General features: G+C 40.1%; 1 protein-coding gene across 2 annotated transcripts in view; it reads right to left on the bottom strand.

Annotated features, from left to right (window-relative positions):
- Positions 1-12,023, bottom strand: part of TMEM184C (transmembrane protein 184C) — a 29,329-nt gene extending 17,306 nt beyond the window's left edge. The window contains exons 1-4 of one of the 2 annotated variants that reach the window (XM_061384048.1): positions 11,341-12,023; positions 3,807-3,937; positions 3,657-3,693; positions 2,762-2,967 (exon numbers count right to left, since the gene is read on the bottom strand). In XM_061384048.1, coding sequence (XP_061240032.1) covers positions 2,762-2,967; positions 3,657-3,693; positions 3,807-3,937; positions 11,341-11,559 — 593 coding nt within the window. In that variant the 5' untranslated portion in view covers positions 11,560-12,023. The other variant, XM_061384049.1, reaches the window with a different exon arrangement.
- Between the last annotated feature and the right edge of the window lie 1,148 nt (positions 12,024-13,171).

A 13,171-nucleotide genomic window follows, 5' to 3' on the forward strand; every position in this document is an offset into this window, starting at 1 on the left:
TTTCTACTGGTAATGGGAGAGTAACTTGGTACTGTCACTTCAGCAAATAATTTATCACAAAATCACACAAAAGCCAAAAAGATGTAGCATATCCACTCCAAGGTATACACCCTAGAGCAAATTTTTTCAAAGTGTGGCAAATTCAACATGGTGGGCTATGATCCAATTTTAAAAACAAGAGGGTGGAAAGGAATACACAGTAAGAGTTAGTACTGTTTCATGAAAACATTTGTTTCCTAACAGTATTAAATCACTAGGTAAAATGTTCCCCTCCTCTCATAAACTCACATACATAAAATCTAACATTCATTAAAAGAAAACTCACTGTGCTCACTGCATATGTCACATAAATCATAGTCTAAAAAGGAGATGCAGTTTTACATCTAAAGACTGCAAATTTGCATCTTAAATTAAGTATAATGCTTAAAACCAAAGCATCATATTGATTTATCCTCAACAGCAACAGGCTGATTAATGATCAGACATATATCACCAGTTATCCAATAGAAGGAGACTGGTAACCTAAACTGTATTTATATACAAGAGAATGAAAAGTTTTATATTACTAAAACCATATCCCCAAACTGCATGGCTTTGGTAATGTTTAAAGTCTTCAAAGGAAAGAAAACCTGGTTTATAGTTATGGACACACTGCTGATATCATTCAGGTAGTAGCTGTCAGAACTCAAGAGTCTCAGGAACTTTTAATATAGTTTTTTAAAAAGAGAAAATATGATTAAATATAAAAACTAAAATTTTGATGAAAAATTATCCCTGAATAAAAGTGATGCATAAAAAAAATGTAAACAAGAATAAATGTAATTGCTTGTGTAGTTAGGAACAAATAAATTGCACAAGCACAGAAAAGGGAAAGTTTGGTCTACAGCCTTGAAACCTTGAAAAAGGTTCTGGGTTTTAGCTGACCACCTACTAACTGGGATGAGCCAGCCCGAAGAGGCAGCCAGAACTGCATCTCAGGTTCTGTATTAACAGAGGAGTCCTGATCAAAGCCAAGCTGCCATTGCACCTCCACTATCGTCATCATATTTACTAGACCACTGCAATCTCCTGCATCTATGCCCACTTCCAGTTCAGTACACAAAGAGTACAGTAATCTCTGAAAATGACACTTGGGTATTAGCCCTTTGCTTAACATCCTATAATGGCTTCTCACTTGACAATCTCTCTCCTGGACCAAACTTTAGACAGGGTTCCTCTTAGCCTTCTTTTCAACTAGGCATGAGCTAGGCCCTGTCCTTGGCCTGGGAAACCAGTCTGAGCAAAAAATCCTGCTAAGACACCTATTACCACCGCCGCTTCATCATCTCACCCTACCTCCCAATATCTGATTACCCTTGAGATCGAATCCAGCTCCTCATCCGTCACTCTTGATGTTTTCTTGGTCTGCCTTAAGTAACATTCTTTTTAGGGCAGTTTAGAAAGAATTCTCCTACCCTGATGTCTCCTCTTAGTAATTTTCCACCCAGTGACCACCCCAATCTCTTTGGTTATAAATCCGTTTGTTCTTATTGTATTTGGAGTTGAGTACAATATCCTTCCACCTCCAACTGTTATTCTCACTATCCTCTTTCATAGGCTCCTATTGTTTTTCCTTCATAGTGTTTCCTGAAGTAACTAACTATATATTTGTGTCTTCATTTAATTGCTAACCAAGCTGTAAGTTCCATGAGTTCTACATCTGTTATATGTATTATGATATACCTATATACTAGCACATACTAGGTGTTCAATACATATTTGTCAAATAAACACCTTAGGAATTTATTATTTCAAATAGCCAGGCAGCTCCCTGTCATTGCAAGGATGTTAAGGAGAGACACTTACATTTGGTGCTGATGTCGTCAAAGTGGTTCTGTATTGCAGGGAAGGCAATGTAGCTAACCCTAGGGTGTATATCTACACTGATTCCTCCAAGTCATTCCACCCACCTTGGCTTGCAAATTTCACCTACATCCCCATCTATCAGTAATCAAGTCTTGTTGATTCTCTGTTGGATTCTCTTATTATCTTTCCTTTCTATTTCAATTCCACACCCCTCTTTTTCAGTTCGTTCTCACAAACGAATTATTCTAATAACATAATTTATTTCCCTTTCCGGACTCTTCTCCTCCTAATGAATCTTGCATAGTATTTTAAAATTAATCTTTCTAAAATGCCAGTCTTCAAATGCTTCCTGCTGAAAAACATCCAGTGGTTCATTCATAGCGTAAATGAAATCTTAGGTTCAACTTAACTTTGCAGGCTTTATTTCCTTTCTGTCCTACATGAATGAATAACAAGGCCAACTAACTTACATATAACTAGAATAAACATCACCATTTGTTACTCTTATTTCATGTCCAATGCCGTTTTCCCACCTAGACTATCTTCTCCTTGAGTCTTAGACCTGATTTTGCCATTAACTTGCTATGTGATTTGAGGAAGTTAATCTCTGCAGACTCTGGTTTCCAATCGTAAAAGAATGTTGGTTAAATGATTTCTAAGTTTCCCACCACCCCCCCTCTCCCAACTTGGTCAGTTTTCTATTTAGGGTAAATAATGTAAAAGAAACTAACTCATATGTTTGGATTATAAAAATGTGTTTTTTAAGTATTCAAACTTGACTATGAACTACATGAGGGTAGGGACTCTGTCTTATACTTCTTGTCCTGCATATAGCACTTAACACACTGCAGAGAAATGACACTTATATCTGTTTAAGTAAAACCAAACTTAAAGAATTAAAACCAAACAAACTTACTCTCCCATAGTCCATGGTGGACAGCAACACAAAGGAGGGAAATGTTTCTGCTGATCTTTGGCTTCAATGATTAATACCAGATTTGGATAGCGGTTAGTTAGATAATTGGTAAGGAATCCCATGAAGTTGTAAATGACATAAGCTTCATAGCATTCTCTGCAGGTATCCACATATATTGCAATGCTGGGATATTTCAAAGCTATCCACTATGAAGAAGCATAGATATTAAAAAGTTGTTTTAACAGATGTTAGAAACAATAAAAGGAATTACCACTGCAATTCATGGCACTCGCAATAGCCCTATTTTAAAACTTAAGTTGTCTTGTCACATACTTATATCAAACTTGCTAAATTTTATCATTATGAGGGCTACCAGGTAATCTGTGAAATCAATTTTTAAAAGCAATAAAGATCTTGCATATTGGTAAACAAAAACATTTCTGTTGGGGGTAAACAATGAATATGAAGAGAAAAGTTATATTATGTACTTGAGTTCTTCAATATTAATATAATCCAAAACTTCTTGACATGACCATAGAAAATGATGTTAAAGACATTTTCTTTATATTTAATCAAATTAAAGCAGTTATTTGTAACAATTACATATACTAGGATCCACTGGGGAAGATTTCTGCTTTGGTCCAAATAAATATTGTAATAAATAAAAAGGATGATATGGTAATTTTAAGTATTACAATCTTTAGAGGAATAAGAACAACTCATTTGAAATTTTAAAACATCTGCCTTTTCTATGGTTATACTTTACCTTCTTTATTAACATTAAAAACACTTATAAACCTAACTCCTTATTGCCAAATAACATTACTTTTATTACCTTAATTATAGTATCCTAAAACAAGTTTTTAGTTAATGAGTTAAAATGAAGCATACTTACACTATCCAAACTGTATATGGGTACCATCCAAAGAATCCTATTTAGAAAGCAAAAACAAATTTAAAACACTTTACATGATTAAAAGCATTTTACATAACACTTACATTTTATGAGAGAAGCCACACAACACTAGTAGAATCAACGTGTTACCTTATTATGGGTTTCTGTAGCTCAGGTTGTGTGTAATGCACTAAATGTTGCAGTATCACCCAAAGCGAGATAGGTATAGTCAACAGCAAAAAGATTCCAGCAATAAACCAAGCCTTGGTGTGTATGCCAACCTTTAAGAAGCAAAGAACATATTAATATAATTCTCTGATATTAAAACTAAACAGGTAAATATGCTTTTTGTATTTTTTTAAATTTTAATTTATTACTGAGGCTCAGTATTTTCCAAATAACTAGTGGCTATTTTTATTTTTTCTTCAATAACAGCCTATTTGTGCTTTTATAGAAGGAGGGGGTGGATTTTTCCTCATATGGTCTTTAGTTATAGCACTGCATACATTAAGCATACTAATCCCATGTCATTTCCCTCAGATTGTTATTGGCCTTTTATATTTGATTTTTCTGATTAAGGATGTACAGAAATTTTAGAATTTTCTATAAGTCAAATCTAAAAATCTTCTGGTTTATTCCTCTGCTTTTATGTTGGGATAAAATTTACCAAAGTTTTCTGCAAATTTTACTGTTCCTCAAAATATGAACAGAAGACTTATTGAGTGCTGTTTGCCTGATAACTTTGCTAAGTTCTTGACATGCATCATGTCTTTTAATCCTCCCATTGGCTAATGAGCACTGCCAGCGTCCAAGGGACCCGTTCAGAGGACCCATGCTAATACAGATTGCCCCTGTAAGAGCACACAGGGCTTCCCAGGTGGCTCAGTGATAAAGAGTCTGCCTGCCAATACAGGAGATGCATGATATGCAGGTTTGATGCCTGAATAGGGAGAATCCCCTGGAGGAGGAAATGGCAACCCACTCCAGTATTCTTGCTTGGAAAATTCCATGGACAGAGGAACCTGGCAGGCTACAGTCCATATTGGGTCACAGAGTTGGACACGACCAAGCACACATGCGTGTCTCTTATACACGATATTATCAACTCAGGACAAGACATTTTCAAAAGATCTAATTTCTTTTTAAGGTCAATATCTGATCAACATTTTTTTCCTTTAAAAGCTCAATTTCTAAAAATATAATTCGAACTGCTTCATCCTTAAGGCAGAGCTAAAGTAATCCACTCATTTTCTGATAAAAAAAAATTTATTTGAACCTCTGTTTTATCTGAGGAGCCCTCTAGAATAAATTTTATTCCTTGTACTCCTGAATGTGAATCCTTTTAATTAAAATTTTAAAAAAGCAAATGCTAGCTTTTTAAAGTGAAAAAGCTGGGAATCTGTTTTTAGTATTTGAGGAGTTTGAGCAGTTAATGGAAATAGAACTGAAGTCCACAACTTCTATCTTTTGCTGTTTCGAACAAGATTTTTTTTTCATCAAGAGTCAAAGATTACAGAAGTAGAAAACAAAAGTATTGAGAACAAATGTATTTTTATAACAATGAATTTCTACATTCAACTGTATGGAAAACTTGAAAAGCAGATTAAAAAGTCTTGCTGAATGCTAGAAATTAATAAAGCAGTAAGTCAAAAGTGAATATGCAGAGGTGAAGATTTTAAAAACAATGTCTGAGCAATAATTTTCCAAAGATTTTTGCTTGGCTCAATTTCATTTAAAATTCAATACTGAGCTTCCCTGGTGGCTCAGTGGTAAAGAATCTGCCTGCTAATGCAGGAGACTCATGTTCGATCCCTGAGTCAAGGAGACACCCTGGAGAAGGAAATGGCAACTCACTCCAGTATTCTTGCCTGGGAAATCCCATGGACAGAGAGACTGGAGAGCTACAGTCCATGGGGTCACAAAAGAGTTGGATATGACTTAGCAATTAAACAACAACTAATTTTAATGATGGCAATAATAGTAACATACCCTAGATTTTCTTTATTACAAGGTGATCATTAAGAACAGTATTGCCAAGTACTTTTAATGCCTACATTTGTTTTTATGACTGCTTTAGTGCTAAAAGGTAGAACTTGGTGGCAGACTTGAGAGAAAACTGATGTGCTCATGACTAAAGAAAGCCAAGCATCCTCAGTATGCTGTAAAGGAGAAAGTTCTTTTTCAAATGATCATAAAACAAGTGACTGGAGAATTGACTCATTTCAGTATGGTGATTCCAATTGTAGAAATCTTGCATAGGAGAGTTAGTACTAGTTTTACATTGCAAGTGGTAATTTCGATTTAGAAAAGCATCATCCAGCCACAGTAATGCTACTAATTTGAATCACTGGTCTTATAACTGTTTTGGTTTTTGAGCTATTTAAAAAGCTGTATGCCTAAGAAATTGAACCTATCGTATGTGTGTACATGTTTATGTAATGTTATAATAAAATATAATAAAATTATATATGTTCTACTAAAGTAGTATTATAAAATAAGATCTTACTCTAGGTATCTGCACAAATTATTAATATGATTATTACATTTATTTTAATTTCTATTTATCTCTAAATTATTCACATTTGAGACACACTGATAGAAGCATGCGATTAATATTAAACTTATCAGCCACTTTTGGGCTCAGAAAAAAGGAGACAAGTAGTGTAGATTTTTTCCCTAAGGTAATTTGAAGAAAGCAGAGAGGAAAGAAAAAACCAATAAAGACCAGCATCCAGAAGTGAGTCAGCTGTCCCTCAGCCAGTGGCTTTCAGAGCAGAGAGCAGAGGGACACAGGAGAGTGCCTTCTCGGCTCACTTCTCAGGGAGAAGCAGGGAGCACTGCCGGAGAGTAGGGAGAGTGGCTACTCGGGACACAGGGCTAGCAGGGCAGCATGGCATCCCGGGGGCGTGTCCCTTACTGACCTCTATATATGTAAACACACGCTCAGCCCAGTAAGAGTGGACAGATGGCGGCACAGATGGTCGCCTGGCTGCTCCAGGCCTGAGTGTATTCCTCACGGGCATGGGACTGGCTAGCCAAACCTCCAGTTTTCTACAACCTCAGTTGCCACTGACTTCTCACAGCATGAGCATTGTGACTGTGGTGTTTACAAGAGAAGTATTTTTTTTTTCATACAATACTGGCTCTAAACATGTCAACTACTTTTTCCAGTGCTTAATCAGATGCAAATAACTTTGCTTTGCGTGCTCAGTTGTGAACCTAATCCCAATGAAAATGCTATCCAAAAATGCTATCACATTGCTGCCCCACTATAACAATAACAACAGCAAATAAATAGCAAATAAACAGCAATAACAACAGTGCTATTTTAAAAACAACAGTGGTAATTAGGGGCTTACTGAGTACCTACTACGTGCTGGGGACAGTGCTAAGCATTTTAAAGACATAAACTCATCCCGTAAATGATGAGAATGACTGTCACTTTAGCCACTTATTAGTCTCAGTGTTCACATCTGTAAAATGGGGATAATTCCTGTTTCAGGGCTTTAAAGAAGATTAAAGAAAATTACACCTTATCTTAGGGACATGCTGTAGTTAGTGTCCCTAACATCTTAACAACAAAACACAGAGGCGGGGGAGGCCCTCCCTTAATCCACACTCCTTTCTATCTGCTGTGCCATGCATTCCCGAGTGAAAAAAATACTCAAAACAAACAAAATGAACAAAAACCTGTCTTCATATACTGATACCACTTCTTCACTCCACATTTATTTTTAGCTTTTGCCCGGATGCCTCCAGGGTTTCCCTCAAAGCTCAGTTGGTAATCTACCGGCAATGCAAGAGAACCGGGTTCAATCTGTGTGTCAGGAAGATCCCCTGAGAAGGAGGTGGCAACCCACTCCAGTATTCTTGCCTGGAGAATCCCACGGACAGAGGAGCCTGGCGGGCTACAGTCCATGGGGATCGCAAGAGTTGGACGCAACTTAGCAGCTAAACCACCACCACCGATGCTTCCATCTAAACCATGACGAGGCTCACAAAGTACCCTCTTACTTGTGAAGACCAATGGACAGCGCAGCAGCACCAGACTTCTCACTGTTTTGTCCTTCTGGAAGAGGGCACGGTAACCCACTCCAGTATTCTTGCCTGGAGAATCCCCACGGACAGAGGAGACTGGCAGGCTGCAGCCCAGGGGGTAGCAGAGAGTCAGACACGACTGAAACAACTTAGCACATGCATATCTGACGAGCCCATGTGAATGTCTCTCACAGACCTTAACTATGTGTCCCAAGCAGAACTCAAGTGCTTTCAAATCTGAGTTTCCATCGAGTTTCCACCTTGGGAACTGGCATCACCATTTACCTTGTTCAAGACTGAAACCTCAGAGTGGTTCTTGACGTCCCCCTTTCTCTCACTGCCTCTCTTCCCCAATCATATCCCCTGTCAAGCTCTGTTTCTTCAATTTCCATGATGCTTAAAATTCACTTTTCCACCTCTATTTCTGCTATCCTGACTTGGGTCATAAGTCATCATAGCCTGGGCACCCACTACTTCTGAACCACCTTGAAGAGCTTTCTAACTTCTTTCCACTTCCACTTAATTTTCCACAGGCTGGTAGAGTTGTTTTGGAAGATGTGAACAATGCTGCCCTGCTTGTTCACTTTTTAGATCTTTTTTTAATTTCCTCATAGCATTTCACATCATTTATTGATCTGTTTGTGCTGGTTGTGTTTGCCTCTATCACTAAGTTCCATGAAAGCAGGAGTCATGTTTCCCTCTCTAACCATACAGAATACAGCAGCACTGGGACTCAAACAATCATTTATTAAGTATCAGACACTTGGGCATGAGAAAACAAGTAAAATATAAATCGTGTTAGATGCTGGTGAGTCCTAAGAAATATAAAGAAGGGAAGAGGATATGAAGAGTTGAGGAAAAGAAGCTTGTAATTTTTAAACAGGGGAGCTGGGTGACACTGAAATAAAAACCTGAAGGACACAAAGGAATGGAAATACCATCTAAGGAAAGGCATATTATGACACGCCAAGGCCCTAAGGAGGGAGCATGCCCTACACGTTTGAGCAAAGCAAGTGTGGAGGTGGCTCACGAACTAAGGAGAGAAAGTCAGAGTGAGATGGTGGGGGGGTGAGTTCAGATCATGCTGGGGCTTGGCGCCACAGTCAGGGACATGTTGGCTTTTAATCCGGGACTAGCAGTGACTGGAAAACTTTACGAGGATACACATAACGTGACTTATGTCTTCACTAGCTGTTTGGCTGGTGTGCTCAGGATAGTCCAGCCAATACATGATGAGAACCTGGCTCAGGGTGTTAGCAGTGGAGATTGTAGATTAAAATATTCCTTAAAAGCTGGTACAGAAAAAGTAGAGTTGACATCAATGATGAAATAAAGATTTACATTTTAAAGCAAAACCAGAAACACTTCACACAGAACTTCTCTGCCTTCTGGCGCCCACCCGCCCCTCTGGGGTGCACTGTGCGTCTGTGCTGTGTTCGCCAGACCTCTCCAGTGGCAGCAGGACTTGCTCAAACATAAAGATCACTTTCTCTCCTCTGGCCTCTACTTAGAAGACAGCATTCCTTTCTCGATTCTGAAAGGGGCCATGACGACCCACCACTTGACTTGTAAGCGCAGACATCTCTGGTGAGCTTTACTGTAGTTGTTCAGTCGCCAAGTCGTGTCCGACTCTTCGCGACCCCATGGACTGCAGCACATCAGGCCTCTTGCCCAAGTTCATGTCCATTGCTGAGCTTTATGTACAATGCCAACGTTATCACTCCCCTTAAAGATGGTGACTGGAACTGAAGAGTGGTCAGACCTGGGGAGATGCTGGGCTGTAACGAAGTTCAAACTTAAATACTTACTTATAACCTTAGTAATGTTACTAACTATACTACTTGCATTCATGCCTGTTTATGGTTATTGGTTCTGGCACTACCAAATGTATCCGAATCTCCGATAAAACTAATGATTAGGCCACTTGAAATGATTGACCCAATATATAGTTATATAAGATCCAAGACTGTAACAGTGTAACTTTTTCTTCCTGGGAGGAAGCAACAAGAGGGAACCATTTCCTGGACATAAGACAGAGGCCCAGAGGCTTTTGGTTACTGTTGACAGGGCTTAGTTCAGTAACAGTACATTGAATGGCTAAACCTGAAAATCCTCATTTGACCCGTGAACAAGCATTCCCAGTCCCATGGGACAAACTGGTAGCAAAATGCTTCCCAAACTTTGGTCTAAATTAAGAGCGAAAGGGAAAGGATTGTAAAATAACAAATACTGCCCATCCAGTTCTTTGAGAATTAAGTCACTAGCCACTGTGGGTTCTGACCTACAATACACCCTGGAAGGAATTCGGGGTGGGGGTGAGGGGCGGGGCAGACTCTGCAAAAATTGGCAAAACTGGCCTTCAGACAGTCGGCTGTTTTCAGAAATTTTTTATGAATCTGGATTCTTGCATCTTTCCATACTTAGAAACTCACTAAATTCACACCTGTTCCTTGTGACTAGCTATCTTCTACCGAGTACTTGACTGCATCTGCCTCCTTAGCCAGAATCACATATACACCGGCTTCCCCTGTATCTCTTCACGACAGCGCTCAGAGCTTTCTGAGAGGCTGTCTCCCAGGCTATAATTCTCAGTTTGTCTTGAATAAAATTTTCCATCTCTTTCTTAGATTGACTACTATTTGTCACTGACACCAACAACTAAGAGAAGTCTTAAATTAGGTTATGCTACACAGAATTAGTCTTTAAAATAGTTCCTATATTTCAGATTAAGAAATACTCTAGAGAAATACTTAAAAGTAAGGAATCTCTATTAGTATTAAGATGTCTATACGTGGTTTGGTAGACAAATTATGGAAATAACCTAAATTTCTAACGGATGAGAAATACTTAATGTAGTGTAATAGTCTAGTAACATTAAAAATAACTATATGGACTATGCTAGTATGGGAAAGTGAACAAAAAAATTGAGTGAACATACATAAAACAAACACATACTGAATACAATTTGTTTAATTATATAAAAATGTTTCCACACAAAAGGCCCCAAATTGCATAACTCTTGTGAAACAGTTGTTTCTAAGTAAAAATAGTCCCTTGGGTTTTATTGACGTCAAACTTGAAAGTTCACTTCAACTTTTGCAAAGTGCTTAGTTAAGTATTTACTTTGGGGTCTTTCAGCTTATAGTACTTTCCTGATGTCATAATAAGAATATGACATCAAAAAACACACAAGGCATTTTCCCTGAAAACTTTGTTGGCTTAGAGTTCAATTTTAAAGTAGAACAAGGTCGAACCAACTCAATCCTTTAATTCAGGAAGCTAGTTAAATGCTAATAAAATTCTACACCTGGTCCTTAAGGTAGACCTAACTAAGTTCAGTATTTGAACAGATCAGATTTCAGGAATAAAGTTATCTTACTTTCCGGAAATGGATGACTGCCTGCAAAACAGTGGTCTCCGAAGCTGCTATAGTAATATATTTTATTTTCTCAGTCCTACCTCCACCAGTAGCATGCTCTGAAAAACCGTGAACAACCAGAAGCCACACATCGGTTCTGCTATGGGTTCATTACATGACTTGTTTTTCAGGATATCAAGCCTGGAGCATCCGGGTAAAAACAGGCGACCTTAGATGGACAGGAGGTTGAAGAAAGGGTAGGCGGCTGATGGTGCGGGACCCTCTTACCTCCAGTTTCTGTAGTTCCCACACGCAGAGGGGAACCGCAACCACTATGGACAACAGGTAGAGAACCACCGCCAAAGGTCGAATCCACTGTCTCCAGTTCCTCCAGGTACAAGTGCAAGGCATGTTTCCGCATAAATCAGCTCCGAGTAGGAAGGAAAAGAAGCTCGAAGTAGATGGTAACGCGGAGCCCTGTTCTTGGGCTGTTTTTTCGTCTCGCATATTACGGTAAAAGAGCCGACGAGCGACTCTACCAGCAGCTTGAACCGCCTCCTCGGCCCACGCTGTGCTTACTGTTACTGCTGCCACAAACGCGGCCGCTCATGGGGCTACCGGGGAGCAGTGCGGGCAACATTCTTTCTTCCCCACAAAGCATCGACCCAGTTCTTCCGCGGTGGAATCCCCGGCAGAGCCGCTGCCCTCACCTGGGGATCGCCCAGAGTTCCGCCGGCACCATGGCCTCGAGGGGAGCGCCGCCGAATGGGACCAGCCTGTAAAGACCGTGCAGTCAGTTCGTTTCTGCCCCGCGGCTGCCGGCCTGCTCGCTCTTTTCTTGGGTGGTGGCGTCCCTTTCCTGCGGCGGCTGCAGGCGTCACTGAGGATTCCGCGGACAGATAACAGACAAGAAAGCCAACCCAGCAGCCTCAGGATTTCTTCACTTGTTCTTTCGGGACAGTCCCCCAAGGCGGAACCCAAGGCCAAACCAGGGCTTCCGTTTCCGCCCTCGCTGTCTGAGGTTGGTGATTCGAGGACTGAGCAAGATAGGCCCGCCCCATCCGGCTCACTTCTCGCTCTGTGATTGGTCACTTTTCGGGGGCGGGGCTTCTGGGTGCGTTCCAAGCTACCAGGGTGGAGGAAGTCGAAATGTTCGGAAGTTGTGGAGTTGTTCCCGGCGGCGCAGTGGCCCAGGAAGATTCTGCAAGCTGTACAAGTCTTTTGAAAACATTTGAGGAACTCCTACTACACTGTTATGCTGACTGTATTCCAGCTTTAAGAAAGGCTGTGTAAGAAGCCATTATCTTAGAGCGGAACCTTTCTCTGACCCAAAGATCCGCGATTCTGCCTGGAAGTGGATAGGGGAGTTCGCTGGAATAAGAGGAAATGGGAAACGTCCGCCTAGTTTTGTGTCAATTGCTAAAATCTAGGGGTGGAGCCCGGAGAAGGCAATGGCACCCCACTCCAGTACTCTTGCTTGGAAAATCGCATGGACGGAGGAGCCTGGTAGGCTGCAGTCCATGGGATCGCTAAGAGTCAGACACGACTGAGCGACTTCACTTTCACCTTTCACTTTCTTGCATTGGAGAAGGAAATGGCAACCCACTCCGGTGTTCTTGCCTGGAGAATCCCAGGGATGGCTGAGCCTGGCGGGCTGCCGTCTATGGGGTCGCACAGAGTCGGACACGACTGAAGGGACTTAGCAGCAGCAGGGGTGGAGCCACTTAGTTATTTCGGGATGCTCCGAAAGAACATTCTAGGGATAGCTTAATTTTAGAAGCAGTACTGAATATGTTTTCCGCATTTGGAACTTGGTAAAAACTGGCATGTATTTAAGTTTCAAAAGGTTTACGTTACTACTGACAAGTTTTACGTGCTCAAAGCTTTTGAGGCAAACAATGGTGGTATCTTAAAGCCCTTTTAAACCAATAGAGCAAACAAATTATCTACTTCTCAATTGATACACAAATATGTATTGTATCTGTTATTTTCTGAGGGTCAGGCACTGTACTAAGCGCTTTTCTTACATTATATCAGTTGATCTGTGCAAAATTCCTAAAAGGTAGGCAGTTTTCCATGTCACAAACGAGAAAACAGATTAAAGTATTTAAGGATAAAG

Source organism: Bos javanicus, chromosome 17, assembly GCF_032452875.1.
Source record: "Bos javanicus breed banteng chromosome 17, ARS-OSU_banteng_1.0, whole genome shotgun sequence".
In the NCBI taxonomy this organism is placed as follows: domain Eukaryota; kingdom Metazoa; phylum Chordata; class Mammalia; order Artiodactyla; family Bovidae; genus Bos; species Bos javanicus.